Here is a 15,985-nt window from a genome sequence, read left to right as displayed (position 1 = left end):
CACTATTTATAAACAGAGCGCCATACATAATTCATGATTTGTAAATTTAGCTTTGGGGTATCAAATATTGAAATAGATATAATGTCCACTAGGGAATATCAAAACCATTTTATCCTCTGTAATATTATGTAAAAAGTTTGTAATACTCGATGCTAAGAAAATATTATCAATATCTTAGAATAAACCTTTCATATTTTTATCTACGGAATGTGAACCTTTTAGAAATACCTAATCTGTTCGTTATAAAGATCGTTATGCCTTTGAAACTTGTGTCGCCCTTTTGAAACGTGTCCAGACATACTTTGAACGCATTATTGAAAATATATGCTGAATTTTATAAGTCTAAGTACATTCAGCTGTTTTTCTCTGCGACTCAATTTAGAAAATAATATTGAAGTATTTTCTTGACCGGCGAAAGTATCAAGAACATTCTTGTTAAGTAGAATACGTTTTTGTATTAAGCCTTTGTTAATACTAATCGAGTTGAACATTTTATGTTTGTGATTTTTCTGTACATTGTACGATTTTTATTTAAAATATTCAAGCGTGTAGGCATACAATATCATACATAGCATTATGTATGATATTACATACTAACTACACATTCGATGAAATCAAATCAAATTATTTAAACATTTTGGTCAAAATAAAGCATGACAGTGATTATGGTTCAATGGTCAATTATATACCTTACTTGGAAATGGGTAAAGAGACGAGCAAACTAAAAACTTACAAGCATTCTTTTGGTTCGCCAAATAATTTACTAAGTATAATTTTTGCGCTCCAATAAACAAAGCACAAACACTGAGAACTAGTTCACTAAATCCTTGTAATCATTCGACCTACCAATAACTGTTTGATCAAACAAGCTTGGTACACCATTCAGAATCAAGAGGTAATCGATTTGGCATAATTGTAACGTGTTGCGTGAATCGGGCCGGTATCCCGAAATGCGTGGAACTGTAAAGGTATATCTACATTAGGCCACTCGGTACACACCAATTTACGAGTTATGCGATTACTCGATGTCAAGTTTTCGATACTGTGTAGCGAATCCATATGCAGCGTTTGACATTTGAAACGAAGTAAAGGTAGGTTGTTTTCATGTATATGTATTGTATGTACAATAATATATGTACATACGATAAAAAACAATTCTACGTCACTTTAAAGAAGCACCCTATAAAATATTGCAAAAATTAAGCTTCGATTAGCGAATTTTATTACGCCATGAAAGTTCCACATTGTGTAAGGTAGGTCGCCTACGACAATTGAAGCAATTCAATAGTCGTTTCGGTAATGTGGATCTGAATCGAATTTGTGCGAATCCTGAATCGTGACTGTATAGATACTGCATTGCGATAGCAGTTACAAAACCACAACCGTATTGCGGTCTTTAGGCCTTTCGCCACTAAATTGTTAGCGGCCTCTCTAATAAGTGTCAGACGTGTACGACAGTCTAATGTATTTCTACCATTACGGTTCAAAGGACCGAATTTATGCATAAGCGTGCTCGAAAGACCATAAGCGATGTTCAATCGGGTTCCGCAGTTATGGCGTGTAAACGTAATTTATAGCGAACACGAGGTTTAATAACACTGAAATATTTCGGTTACACAATGTGTGGTTGCAACAGCTGCAGAATAGGCACCCATTTCTTTCACCGAGTGTACTATTTGAAGTAATAAATGTCCGGGAAATTGGCGCATTTTATTGCAATCTCGCTAGTAACTGGTATTGCTGGCAAGGGGTAATATATGAGTAAGAACTGCGACGTCTCAAGACAGAGTGCCGTGTCATATAAAATCTTAATGGTTATCGCTGTATCATACACTAGAACCCTATATTGAGATTCTCTACAGCGTTTAATGTAGTAAATCATATTTCATCTCTCAAACTTTTAATGTTTTTACAGTCATAAAATTATTCTAATCTGTATCTCTTTTTCACATACATAAAACTAGAGATAGCAATAGGAAGTAATGGACCGCACAATCCCGTCCATCAGTCGCGTATGTCCAACCTTCCAATGAAAAAACAAACAATGCTATTCATTGCGAGGTATTGTCTACCACGAGCGTGTAACTTGTTGCAAATGACAGCTTGTTACCAGCAAACATAGTATGTACGGGCTATGTAAAGAGAAATGGTTCAATTTTGCTATATATGTGATGTATAGCCCATCTATATTGAGGTCAACAAAGCGTGCAAATAGTATCGCTTTTATGTAAATAACGGTGGCTGGGTCGAAGAGCTTGGGAACTTTCAAGGCAAGGTTTATGTGATCGTAGATTTTAGCATTTATAAATACGGTGATCGTGAATTGTACATAATTATTGTTTGAAAGAAAACTTAATTTTGTATCCATGATATCCCAACTGAAATAGTGCGTCGGGCTTAGGAATAAATGATATATAAATAAGGCTTTTCAACTTAACAGTCCTTAAGTCAATTTAAAAGGCATTTGAACTTTAAGAACTTTGACATTAAGTTCACCATTAACCACAAAATAAAAAGCAGACTTTAGATTACTCAAACAATAGAAAGGTATATAAAGTCACTCATTTTAAAGTGAGTCGTAATTTGATAGCTCACATTTCTATCAACCCTTTTCATTATTACAATAATTTAGATTTAAGTTAAATAGTCGTCAGACTGAATACACCAATTAGATATATCTACTATTATATTAATTAAATATACCCGACTGTCCGTCCCTCGGTAATAGATAGTTTCATTATTAAAGACATATTCAGATAGACACATGAATACACATTTCGCATTCCGACGTTAACTAATGAAGCATTGAAGTGCGAATGAGGATTGAAATGCTCTACATTTTGCGATTAAAGTTGAATTTAATTTGGCGATTATGAGTTAGAATTACAGGAAATTTGATCGCTGCTTTTGTGTTTGTAAATACGGATATTAATTCTAATCATTGCCTAATAGCGGCTTGGTGGATTTTACAGTGTTAACAGTAGGAGTCAAAACAGTATTGTGATACGGATAAATAATACTATGAATTTAGCACGATTCTCTACTACTATCGACAACCGGCTATCAAAACATTTTTATGAAAATTTTGTCAGTGCCCCTAACGGGCGTCGCAAGAAAACTCGTAAACATATGACTTGACAGAATCTGTGTAGTCAATACAAAATGTATCGATAACTAGCTGATTGTAGATAATCGGTAGTAGTAGAAAATCGTACCACTAGCCAAAAGCTCCTAAATCGATTTTTGCTTTTAGCGTTTGTCTGGTACTGTGGTAAATGATTTTATCTTCTATTGTTGTTCCACTTTGCTCTGTTTTAGAGTGACATTCAAGGAAAGAAATTAAGGAATTGTTATAAAGTAAGACATATTAATTTTATCTATTGGTATGTGAAATAAAATTGCATTTCATTGTACATATTATCATGTCACCATCATTTGTGAATTTTGTGAATTCATAAAGTATGTGAGTTACGTTAGAATTTATGAATCAAATATTTAATCAAAAATGTTGTCGACTACGCAATGTGCGGGGGTGGATCAACATTTTTGATACGAATTTCTAGTACGGACGTTTTTGAACTTTTATTAATTTGTACACGAACTGGCTTTGTAAAAGGATAAGTTGGTATTGGATTCAACAGCTCAAAGTGTGGAAAGCGCAAAACGTGTGAGTTTATTAAAGGTATGCCATATACTTTTAATAAAAACCAAATTTAAAAATGATAAACTTAGGTGCTCATTCATGTATAGCATTAATTACGTTCCACACTTAATTTCTTGTCTTATTCCTATACCAAACACAGAACGACAAACAAGACAACACCAAGAACATAATAATATAAATATTTACTTATCCAAGTACACGCATGTGACCTAACCCTAAAGTCGGCCAAGCAAATACATCAAGTTGGGTGTAGAGGCTTTTAGCCTTGATAGTAAGACGAGATCATCTGTTTGTCTGCACAAAGTCGACTTACCCGAAGCGTGGGAATTATTTGTTAGTTTATTTTACTAGAAACTCCATGTTTGCGATGTCGAACACAGTCAAAATAGCAGAGTTGTGTATGTCAGATAATGTAGGTAAGACGTAATGTGTGGTGTCTATAGATACATGAATGTAGTAGTAAAATAAATTTAACCCATTTATGTCCCACTGCTGGGCAAGGGTCTCCTCCCGTAATATGGATGGGGCCTTGAGTCCACCACGCTGGCCAATTGCGGGTCGGGGACTATGCATACCTTCAAGAACTGTTCTAAACGGCATGCAAGGTTGAATCACGATGTTTTCGTTCACCGTTGGAACAAGTGATAATTATTTCTAACTAGCTGACCCGCGCAACTTCGCTTGCGTCACATAAAATAGAATGGGTCAAAATTTTCCCCGTTTTTGTAACATTTTTTATTGCTACTCTGCTCCTATTGATTGTAGCGTGATGATATATAGCCTATAGCCTTCCTCGATAAATGGACTATCTAACACTGAAAGAATTTTTCAAATCGGACCCGTAGTTCCTGAGATTAGCGCGTTCAAACAAACAAACAAACAATCAAACAAACAAACTCTTCAGCTTTATAATATTAAGTAAAGTAATTATAATATTAAGTATAAGTATAGATACACACAAAACTTCGAAAAGTCATTAGCGTGTTGCCTCGGGTTGGAACCTGCGACCATTTGCGTGGGAAGTATCAACTTATACCACTCGGCTATCACTGCATTTTTTTTATTCAATTACAATGTATCAGATTAAAATTTTGCTTTTGATTTATGCACACATCACCACCTCTAGCGGCCTTGCATTGCCATTATTTTTTGCAACAACAAACGTAGTAGTTCAGTCCCAGTATGATATAAAGTAATTATTAACAGGAAGATGTTAAAATAAGCCATTTAACGTCATATTTTCTATTCGACATAGTTACGATAAGATCTAAATTCCGAAGTCAGTAAGAAGTTATTGTAAATGTAAAAAATGTTTCATAGTGAGAACAGTTCAATTCAAGTTATTTGAAATTCAATGAGCTAATAATTATGACAATTAACATTTATGTTAATGCTTTTATTATTGGAATAACTTTACAATTGGTTCGTAAAACTGAAAAGTTGCAATGTGAATCGGGTAATAATTGATCCACGGATTAACCAGTGAATCTCATTACGTATTAAAATGCATATGTTTTAATTTTGTGAAGTGATTATTTAATCAAATGGAATGTACCTATTTATAGTTTTTTCCATTTCTCCTAGATACGGATAAATTTGATGAACTGTTACTTCTATATTTTTATCATAGTATACTGTTTATAAATCATTATTTCAATAATTCAAATCCAAACTGTATTCCGACTACTCAGTATAAAGCCTTGGTATGTATTGTACTGTCATAAATAATTTTGTGTTTTTCCAAAATAAATAAGTTTTATCAAAATCAACGTCAACTGCATAACACAAGTAGTCGGATTACTGGTTTTTTAAATACTAAACTAAATTTTCTATACCTCCGCTAGCCGAGAACTTTGCTTAAGGCTGTCTACTAAGTTGTCAGACTTCAGTTACAATACAATATTTACTGTAGGAGGAAAGCTTTTCTTTTTTATATGAAGATACGTGCAAAATAATACCCTTCTTTCGTAAAAATATACGAATTTACTACACCTCCGCATCGGTACGCCTCCGTAGCCGTTTTTGTTTGACATAGTACTGATATTTATTTTTCCTATGAGGTTACATATGTACCTACTTTATTATATGTTAAATTACTTTGTTTTTTGCTACTTCGCAATAATGAAAAGAAGAAAAGTACCTAAAAATAAAAATTAAAATTTTCAAGGACCTTATGAAATGGACCTTCATTTTTATAATTCAGAAGCTAAGTACTTGAAGATTATTCCTTTTGTTTGTAAAAAGTGTTATTTTAAGTTTTAAGCCTATTTTTTTCAAGGTCAATTTCCAAGTTTATTTCCAAAAGTTAATAATTTATAATTATTTAGGAACGAACATTCATTGTTTTTTATCATAAAATACATAGAAACTAATTGATACTTGCTAATATTTACCTAAAGATTGTTCAGCAATAACAATCAATAGTAAATATAAAGCTTTGTATAAACAAAAGACTGATGTAGAGTTATGATTTCTTCATAATAATTAACTATTATTATATATTATTACTAAATATAATAGCAGTACCACTAAAATAATATTATAAACTGTACCAAGCAAAACAAAGTCTCCAGCAAAGCCGTGTAATAAAAGTAAAATTCTTATCTAAGCCAACAGATATACAGTGTGTAAGTAAACTAACGTTATTCAGTAAAACGTCGTTCCTCCCACACTTCGTCAAACATGCTCGGCAGTAAATAACTTATGTCCCATATAAAATACAGGCAATATAAATGCGCAACGTTGTACAAACTCTACCGTGCTGCGACTGCGGATTAGGATATTCTCCTTAGTAAACACATTAGTCCCTTTAAGCATGCAATTTCCATAAACATTTAGCTAAATTTTGAAACTGCAAACATTTTAAAGCGACTTCCAGCGCTGTCATTAGTATATTTCGCTTCGAAAATTTAGGTGAGTGAGGGTTTAGTACTCGGGGAATATTACGGAACTATTTTTAGACTAACTGCAACCTTCAAAAGGTGATTTATATACTGATTTGGAGGGTTTAAAGTCAGTAACTGTTATGTAGTAGAGCCTGTGTAAATAAATACAAAAATCTACCTTCAATCAACTCGTTGTACGATAGACCATGTTTAATTAAAAATCAATCACGTGTAAAGTGTAAAGTCACATGCAATTGACATAAGTGTTACGCAATTTAAAATGGTTTTAACATTTATAAAAATTGAATGGACGTAGAGCATATTCTTCCATCTAGCCATCAAGCTCATCAGTCTCTTTCTTCATCTTCCAGAGGGCACTAAATTACACAAATAACAATCTATTATTCAAGGTACGACCGCAAACATTTTTAATCCAATGTCCCGCAACGGGCCTGAAATTTCGTAAGCGTACAAGATAGTGATGTCTTTTAGTACAAAAACGACGTTTTATGTAAATGGAGTGCTCGTTGAATTGCACCCCATGGATCTTACCGACGATAAAGTGAAATTAACTATCTTATTCTACCGCCGAAATAGATAGCAGATGTTTCTACGGAGTTTTTTGTCGGACTTCATTTAGTTTATGTGTTTGAATGGCTTGTTTAATTTTCTTTTGGGCGTTTTAACTCTTCTTTTGAATTGCACGAGGGAAAGTTTGTATCAGAGATCTTTGGACTACTTTGTCTGTACTGTTGTGTTTATTTGTACCTTAACTTTGTTCCAGTACCGGTGTCTAACAAAATGAACTTATTCGCTTAAACTTTTCTTACGTTACAAGTACAATAATGCTCGCTTTCTTCAGGGACATGTCCCAAATTTTTAGGTAATGTTTTAGTCTGAAAAATATCTTTAATTTTTTATTAGTCTGCGTAAACGTCTTGAAAGACACATAAAGCTAATTGTTTTAGTACTTACCCTAGATAGTTAGGTACCGTGGTGTTTAATATACTAAAATATTAATGCCTAAAGTAGGTTACTACCTAAAACATGTTTGCGTGTAAACATTGTAAATGAAAATGAGTTTAGGCATCGCGTTCTAAAGTGTCGTTTAAAAGCTAGTTTGTAAAGTAATTCTAGTCTTTAACTTAATATAAGCGCCATTTCCACTTAGACGGTTAAGGTGCATAAATATACTGCTCAATTGGTTTCTTAGAATTGATTTAAAAGAAAAAAATCGACTCATAGCAAATCATGTGTCTCTGAAAACATTATTCAAATTCGGAAATGATTCAATTGAACTAACGTGAATTTAAATCGAAAATAACAAACAAAACAAACCGATTCCAATGTCAATTAATACATTGCGCAACTTCACAAATTTAGTTTTAATTATTGCAGAGGTTACACTAAGACCAAAACTTCAAAAGGGAACCTTCTATATCAGTTTCATTGAACAACCAGACGTCACCAAACGCTTAACAAGATAACATATCAATTACCAATCAGTACTAAACACGGCTCTCTCTAATCGTCCACCACTTGACATACGATCACAGAATCCTTGGTTTTCCTCATACCCTTTAATCTAACGTGTTGATAAAGGCTAATGTCCACACGTCTCTATTACAAGTGACCTTCACCTGAACTGATTGTAGGACGGTAAATGTCGTACAGACTATCATTAGGTTTGGACTGTGATTATCTACTTCTACTGTTTAAATACTTTGATGTGTTTTATTTAGATTGCTATACGTTTGTTGATGATGACAAGTTACTTTTTATAATTTTGTTTGGATATCGTTAGATTATATTATTAGTTTTGTCGACGATGATAAATCGTTTGGATACGATTAGATTACTAGTTCTGTCACTATGACTAGTTACTTTTTTTTTATTGTTTGGATATTACAATAAGTTATACTCTATACATATTAAAATACTTGTACACTATAGTATCTCAAAATCAATAGTAGGTATTCGAATACATTTAACAGTTTTTCAAGAAAGTTATTATCTTTGCGTTTATTAATAAAGCGTGATTTCATAAAAACAATTTTGTTGACAAGTAAAATCGTCATAGTTGTTCTCATAATTATTTTTAAAATTATGAACCATGTTAATAAGCCATAAGTTCTCTTTTACTGCAAGTAAAGTCTGGTAAACTAAGTCCACAGTCCGCCACGCTACCAAAGATGGAACAAACTTTAAAATTAACATACAATTTTCTTGTCTAATTAAAATATGCAAATGGTGGGACCTAATACGAATTCGACTCAAAGAAAAAAGCAAATCAACTCAAATTAAGAATTTGATAGAGAGTTACGCATTACTTCAATCTAAACATATATTAATAAATGATTTGATTAATTAATTATTCATTTGAAGATTATTTGGTAGACCATGAACCATTAACAGCTTATACATGCAGTCATACATACAATCATACATACATACACGTCATCTTCCCATTGGTAAGCCAAAATCAGAGAACAGTTTATATAAGGGAAGTAACACGAACATGCATTTTTTATATTTATTTTACTTAACTTTTTTTTTTCTCTAGGGTTATCAGCGGGTGGTGGCGGCGAAAATGCCGAGACAAGCACCACCACGGTGATCTACGATGTGAACTCAACACTTTCCACTGAGAGTGTTGGACAACCCTACTTCGACAATCAGACCAAACGTGAATACACGGCTGCTGTGGGCCAGCCGGCTTATTTGCACTGTCGTGTGAAGAATCTCGCTGATCGAGCGGTAAGTACACTAGCTACATAATGTAGTGAATTAAAATGTAGGGAGTAATTGAAAGTCATGCTTCATAGGCAAGGACTAAAGTTTGTGTAAGTGTATTTATTGTGATATAAGACGGAATATTAGAGGTGTTTAACTCGACCCTTTTAATTTTCCAACCATTACTAACTTCCGCGATGCATGAGTAATATACATATAATAGGATATGGTAATTAAGTGAACGTGAACACGTATTTTACCTTTTTTAAAACAAACACACTATACTTCTTGCAACTACATTGCACGAGGCGGATTCTCTTCCCAAGAAACTTTGGGTTGAGTATCCCTGATAACTTTCCCTTTGTTGTATAGCACATTTCAGAATCTTAACATATTGTTTGTAATCAACATAAAATAACGACGAAAACTTTTTAAAGACGCAAAACCAAGGTGAAATATAGAGCCAACACTATTCTAGTGGTCATCTTGAATGGCTGTTGTAGCATTCAACGTGGCGATTTATACCAGCATAAACTTCTGCACTGTAATCTCAACGTTACTTTAAAGCTATCTTTGTGGTCGCAATTCGTTGAACAATTGCTTCACTAAATCCCCACTATATAGTTTTCTCTCCATTCTGTTGAGTTAATCCGGTAGTCTTACAAAAGCGTCGCTTAAATATAGCTACAAACCTTATCGAGTAAAACCCGAAGAAACAACCTGAATTTCGTTCTAAAATGTATGTCCCGTGACTATAAAATTAGCTTCGTACCTGCTTTGAGTGAGAAACAGAGCAGGCGCGAAGCTTGACTTAAAATAGCCTAGAGAATAATGTTAGTGTACAATATTGCTGGCTGGTACCGATTTCTTCTACCTGGCTGGCGTATGTGTGCTTCGATGGTTTTCGATCTATATGAGCCGAGTAATGCGCATTGCTCTGAATAGCTACAACATGTTTGCTGCTTTTTATTGTTCAATCGTCCGAATACGTTCACTGGTACTGGTTTTTTAAGGAGAGATCGATTGAAGTCGTAAAATTATGTTGTACGGACATAACAAGGGTCTGAAATAAAACTTATGAGTGGCTTTATTTGGGCGTTAAAAAGCCGCGTGGCAGTAGCAAAAACATTAAGTTTGACGTAATTACCAGTGTTTGCAATATAAACTGGGGAGGTTAATTATAGTAAACTCTTAACAATATCTAAATATAAAACGATCCTATCAACAGTTGGTACTTTCGATTATCGAGAGATTGACATTTCAAATGTGCAGCATTAATTCCTAAGGCGTTAAAAATTGGTATGAAAAACTGATTAGCGCCGCTAAAGGCGCTTATCAATTTTTTCTATAGTTAGATGGTTATCGCTATCGAGAGAGGTAGGGAATAGCACTACTGTATTCACATAACTTTAACAATATTCGTAACACATACTGCGTTGTCTCTTAGTTTATGAAATAGGTTTTACTACAAAATATTCAGCACAAAGACCCATGTAAATAGAAAACATTTTACCGTAATTGTATGTGCATCACAGATGTTATAATATATTACATTCGCTTCACAGTCGGTTGCTCCTCTTAGAATTATATGTTAGCTGCCATTTTTATGACACCCATGGGAAGGATGCTGTTCGTATCCGGAACTACGTGGTAATAATATACTGCTTTGTTTCCGGTTTGCTATACATTGTGTATTTGTATAGGATACTATGAAGTACTTATAGATAGTTGCGTTCACCACTCGGGAAACAGGTTAAGCAACTTTGACGCCGACATTTAATAGATAGGTGGCCGTCAAGCCACGTCAAAGACCTACGAATGGCTTAGGCTCCTGGATGCCAGAAAAAAAATCGGTATTATTCATGATTTTAATTTTATGGTATATTATGGTGTACGTGTCTAAAAAATGCAAAAACAATAATGCCTTTTATATGTATATCTTGTAATATAGGTATGACGTTGGCATCAACTTTGACACTTGGTTGGCTGCTAACCATACGAAGAATTTATGAATGGAATACTATAAATCTACACTAATATTATAAAGCTGAAGAGTTTGTTTGTTTGTTTGTTTGAACGCGCTAATCTCAGGAACTACTGGTCCGAATTGAAAAATTATTTCAGTGTTAGATAGTCCGTTTATCGAGGAAGGTTATAGGCTATATATCATCACGCTACTACGAATAGGAGCAGAGAACCCGTGAAAAATGATAAAAAAACCGGGAAAATTTTGACCCATTCTCTCTTATGTGACGCAAGCGAAGTTGCGCGGGTCAGCTAGTAGTTTGATATGTAAGCTTTAGTATAAGATATAGTAAGTCACCGCTTAGTTTGTGGTCAGGTCATGTCTAGCGGGAAGATTAGAAACGTGTGGTAAGGGGAAGGCTAAGTATTACTGTGAACACCAAGAGGTAAAATAAGGCTGTGTTTACGCTTAAATAGGACTGTGAGAATGTGTCAATTACTTTACTAAAATACGTTATTTAGAACTCAGGACTGGTTGTTCGGTTAACTGATAATATTGCGAAAAATAAATGAGGATTTTATGTTTAAATAAAATGTTCATGAACACTAAGTATTTACGCTAGGTATTTCAGTCCAAATAATCAATTTAGAATTCATTGAAACATACTGAAACCACGAAATAAAAAAGTTAGGACATTATAACTATAAGTAAATAGGTAATTTACATCAAAAATTTTGACCTAGAAATACCCCGCAAAAAATACATTAGCCTTTCACAAATCAGGTGATATTACGTAAATTTTATTTCGAAGTGAAAATTACGTCTGGAAAAATATTAAACATCTTACGGGCAATCATAAGCCTGAAAAAATCTGTCAACTGATTTAATCTTAGATTAGCCGTATCTAGACCGCGGGGCACGGAGATTAGGTGACGAGACGCTTGACTTAACGTTGTTTTACAATATAATCTTGCTGTCTTTTCAACTGTGGACAGCAAATATAAGTTAAAAATCCGTAGAGCTTCGAAGATTTAGTAATAGTTTTCCACCGAAGCCGCGTAATTAGTAGTCGTTTTAGGAATAGTAGCGCAATTCTTTATAATCTGTTTTGTCGAGTATCGAGATTCTGGCATTTAGAATGTACTGCCAAAATAGTTCGTACGACGCCCGTTAGAGGCGCTGATCAGATTTTCAAACAAAACTATCGATGACAAGCCGGTTGCCAGTAGTCGATAGTATTAAGGAATCGAGCTACAGTACATAGCACATTACAAATGTGCGAACTACGTCATACTTAATTTTTATCTCCTCTCACTCGCACTTACAGGTGTTAATTTGATGAATGATTTATTCCATTCTAACCTTTCTATCATCGTTTAGACTATAACGTTGCTCGCACGTTTGTAATGCCTAGTACCTATAGTAAATTAGTTGTGCTTTTTTAAATATTATTATTTACTCATTTCAATTATTCCGATTACTGGTGTTATAGACAAGTAGTAATTCCCGTAATAAAGTGGTAGTAATAGTTAAAACTACAGACTATATGAATTAGTCATTAAAACTTAATTAAAATTCGTTTTCAAACCCTTTAGTAATGTCCTAAAATACTATAATTACGTAGTAACTATGGGTTGATCTGCATTTGGGTTTTGTGGTATCCTGACCGCAGGGAGCATTAATCAAAGTCACCATATTATTGCATTGTCATCCAATTAACATATTATGAACTAGTCGCTGACCCTGGCTATGCTTGCATGCCACTTTTAATATATTTATTTCATAATCAAATTAATTATCACATGCTCCAACGGTGAAGGAAAACATCGTGAGGAAACCTTGCATGCCTAAAATTGGTTTAATACATTTATTGAGGGCATGCAAAGTCCCCAACCCGCACTTGGCCAGCGTGGTGGACTCAAGGCCTAACCCCTCCCTCATTACGGGAGGAGACCCTTGCCCAGCAGTGGGACAGTAATTGATTAAATTTATTTATTTTTATTTTATAATCAAATTTAGACTAATATTATAAAGCTAAAGAGTTTGTTTGTTTGTTTGAACGTTCTAATCTCAGGAACTACTGGTCCGATTTGAAAAATTATTTCAGTGTTAGATAGCCGATTTATCCATGACCCATTCCCTCTAATGTGACGCAAGCGAAATTGCGCGGGTCAGCTTATATGTAATAATGTGTAATAGCTTCATGGGACTGTCATTGTTAATAGTGCAACGTGAGTGTATTTAATATACCTTCGGATATAACTAGTACGGGTATTATTATGTGATCTACTGATATATGTACGATTCAGATTATGAGGTAGAATATTACCTACCTATACTTTTCAGTGTGTATACATGTGCCAGTAGCTATCTGAATGATAACTAAAAAATATATTAAAGGGAAAGTCAATTTAGAGAGGTTATATACCTGTAACTTATTTTAAATGACCCTATCAAATTCAGAACCCTTAGGCTTATTTCGCGAAGACAGATGCTACCCTTAACGAAAATTAATGGTTTCGACCTAGATTTAGTGGTCACTTTTTGTCTTTATCTCGGACCCGAAACTACACCCAATACCTACTTAGTTATGGTAACATTTTTATTTCATTCGACTGCGAAAGTCTAACATTTCTCTTAACGGACTTAAAAGGGACCCACTAAAGAATTTCTCAGCGTCTTATAAACTGAAAATAAAGGTTAGTTACCCACAAAGAAGTCAAAGCAAAGGGAGTGACGGGAACAGTTTCAAAATTAGGTGCGTACACCCTCCTAAATAAAGTGAGGTCGCTTTTGTGAAAGTGACATTGTGTACGTAAGTAATTACCTACTTTATTGAAAACGTAGCCTTCTGCGTGAAGGAAAAGTTTTTAGGAAATGTTTAGATAAGGGAAGCCATTTATTTTAATGAAAAATGACGACCTTTTTACGTAGAGCGAATACGTTTTCGTCTATCATATTTAATGCGATACAATACATTCTTGCGGAACATTATGTGAGGCAATAAACCGTTTTATGTCTTGCTGAATTGATTGTTTTTTGTGGTTCATTCGCACGTTTGTGCAAGATCGGGAGCAGTAATTGCGATTAGTGATGCGCCGTTCCCGGGATCGTTTCCTACGTTCCCTAATTCCCAGGAACGCTCCCGGGCGCGTTGGGAACAACTGAGAACGTTGACTTAAATAGCTGTTTATATTTTTGTTAATAACTTTTGCACTATGTGCAAAAGCAAGTACACCTTTATACATAGACATAATTCAATTAAGTCGTTGCTTTGAAAACTTTCCCGATAATCTCTGGGAATATTCCTATATTCCCTGGGAATATTCCTCTGTTCCCGGAATCGATGGGCACGTTCCAAGGTTTTTAGTAAGACATTATATGAATTAAAACAAAGTGTTTATTCCGTATTTTAATCAAGAAAAACTTTGATATATATAATTTTACATATTTTTTTAAACGGCACACATTTTCTTCTTTTGGATATGATAACAAAACTTAAAAAGAATCATCACAAAGTCTAATGAGGTAGCAAAATTCCACATTTTTTTTTAATAATAATTATATCATGGCTTATGATCAAATGTACCTATATAAAGTATTTACGAGTATATAAATCGCCAGTCTTATAGATTAACAATTTTAATTAGTTTAAATAAAATACAAATCAGTCTTACAGATTAGCGTTATAATCACAGAAAGTAACGTTTTTGATTACACAATAAAATTATGGAAAGATTTTTATTTTAGTGTTTTACAGACACCTAAAATATATCAATTCCACAGTTATTAGTATCCATACAGTGTAATAAAAATAATTCATACAGTATAGTGTAATAGAAATCAGTTTGTTTGACGGAGACTACGCAAAATTAGTCATCAGAGTCTGAATCGGAACGAAATATATTTCTTATTATTCTTTTTTTCTCTGCACTTGTCCTAATATTTGAGGGGCCTGGCTTATTTGGATCAAATACTTCTGTTGTACAATTAATAATATTGGAATCATCGGAATCCAATTCTAATCTGACCCTGGAAGTGCCAGGGTTATTAAAAATAAGCTCTGAGTTTTCCGTTTCATCTATTGCTACTTCGGAAAATTCGTCTTCCGAGGCAGAATTTGATACTGAAGATAAATTATGATCTGACAGTGGTCTTTGATATTGTTGGGTGGGTTTGTTAATTAGCTTCCAATTGTGTGATATGAATGTTAGCTTCCCTGCTGTGTTTGCCTTTAAACGATTTCGTTTCTTCGTATGCATATTTGAAAATGTTGAAAAGGATCTTTCTACAGCTGCAGAAGTAGCGGGAACTGATAAAATTTTTATGGCAATCTTACCCAGAAGCGTTTGAGGAAATAAAGTTTCCCACCATGATAATGGTGAAATATTTTCGACCGTAGTCCAAATAAAACTTTTTTCCCACAAGTGTGTTCGGCTTTTGTATTGCGATAATTCCGTAAATGTATTAACTGCAGCTTCTGCATCTTTTTCAATATTAATAATCAATTCACAGCCTTCAACATTCTCTTGACTAGATAATAGTACTCCTTGATTTTGTGGATCCAGAATGGCAGCTGCCAAATGAATTGGCTTAAGAGCATTTAGTTTTCTACTCTCAAAATTTTGTTGTAGAGTATGTACCATCTCTCCAAAAAGCATTCTTGAATTTACGTGTTTTAACACTTTTTGTATTTCTTAAAAGGCTCGGTGTACTAAGTGTACTCCGTAATAATCT

At 34.0% G+C, this 15,985-nt stretch overlaps 1 protein-coding gene across 1 annotated transcript in view; it reads left to right on the top strand.

Moving 5' to 3' along the window:
• Positions 1 to 15,985, top strand: part of LOC142978792 (zwei Ig domain protein zig-8-like) — an 88,551-nt gene that overhangs the window by 52,566 nt on the left and 20,000 nt on the right. Inside the window, exon 3 of the mRNA XM_076123363.1 lies at positions 9,113 to 9,306. Within this exon, the coding sequence (XP_075979478.1) occupies positions 9,113 to 9,306 (194 nt within the window). The remainder of the gene's footprint in view (positions 1 to 9,112; positions 9,307 to 15,985) is intronic.

Source organism: Anticarsia gemmatalis, chromosome 15, assembly GCF_050436995.1.
Source record: "Anticarsia gemmatalis isolate Benzon Research Colony breed Stoneville strain chromosome 15, ilAntGemm2 primary, whole genome shotgun sequence".
NCBI classification, from domain to species: Eukaryota; Metazoa; Arthropoda; class Insecta; order Lepidoptera; family Erebidae; genus Anticarsia; species Anticarsia gemmatalis.
The sequence above is the reverse complement of the archived record's forward strand: the minus strand, read 5'-3'. Positions and strand labels throughout refer to the sequence as shown.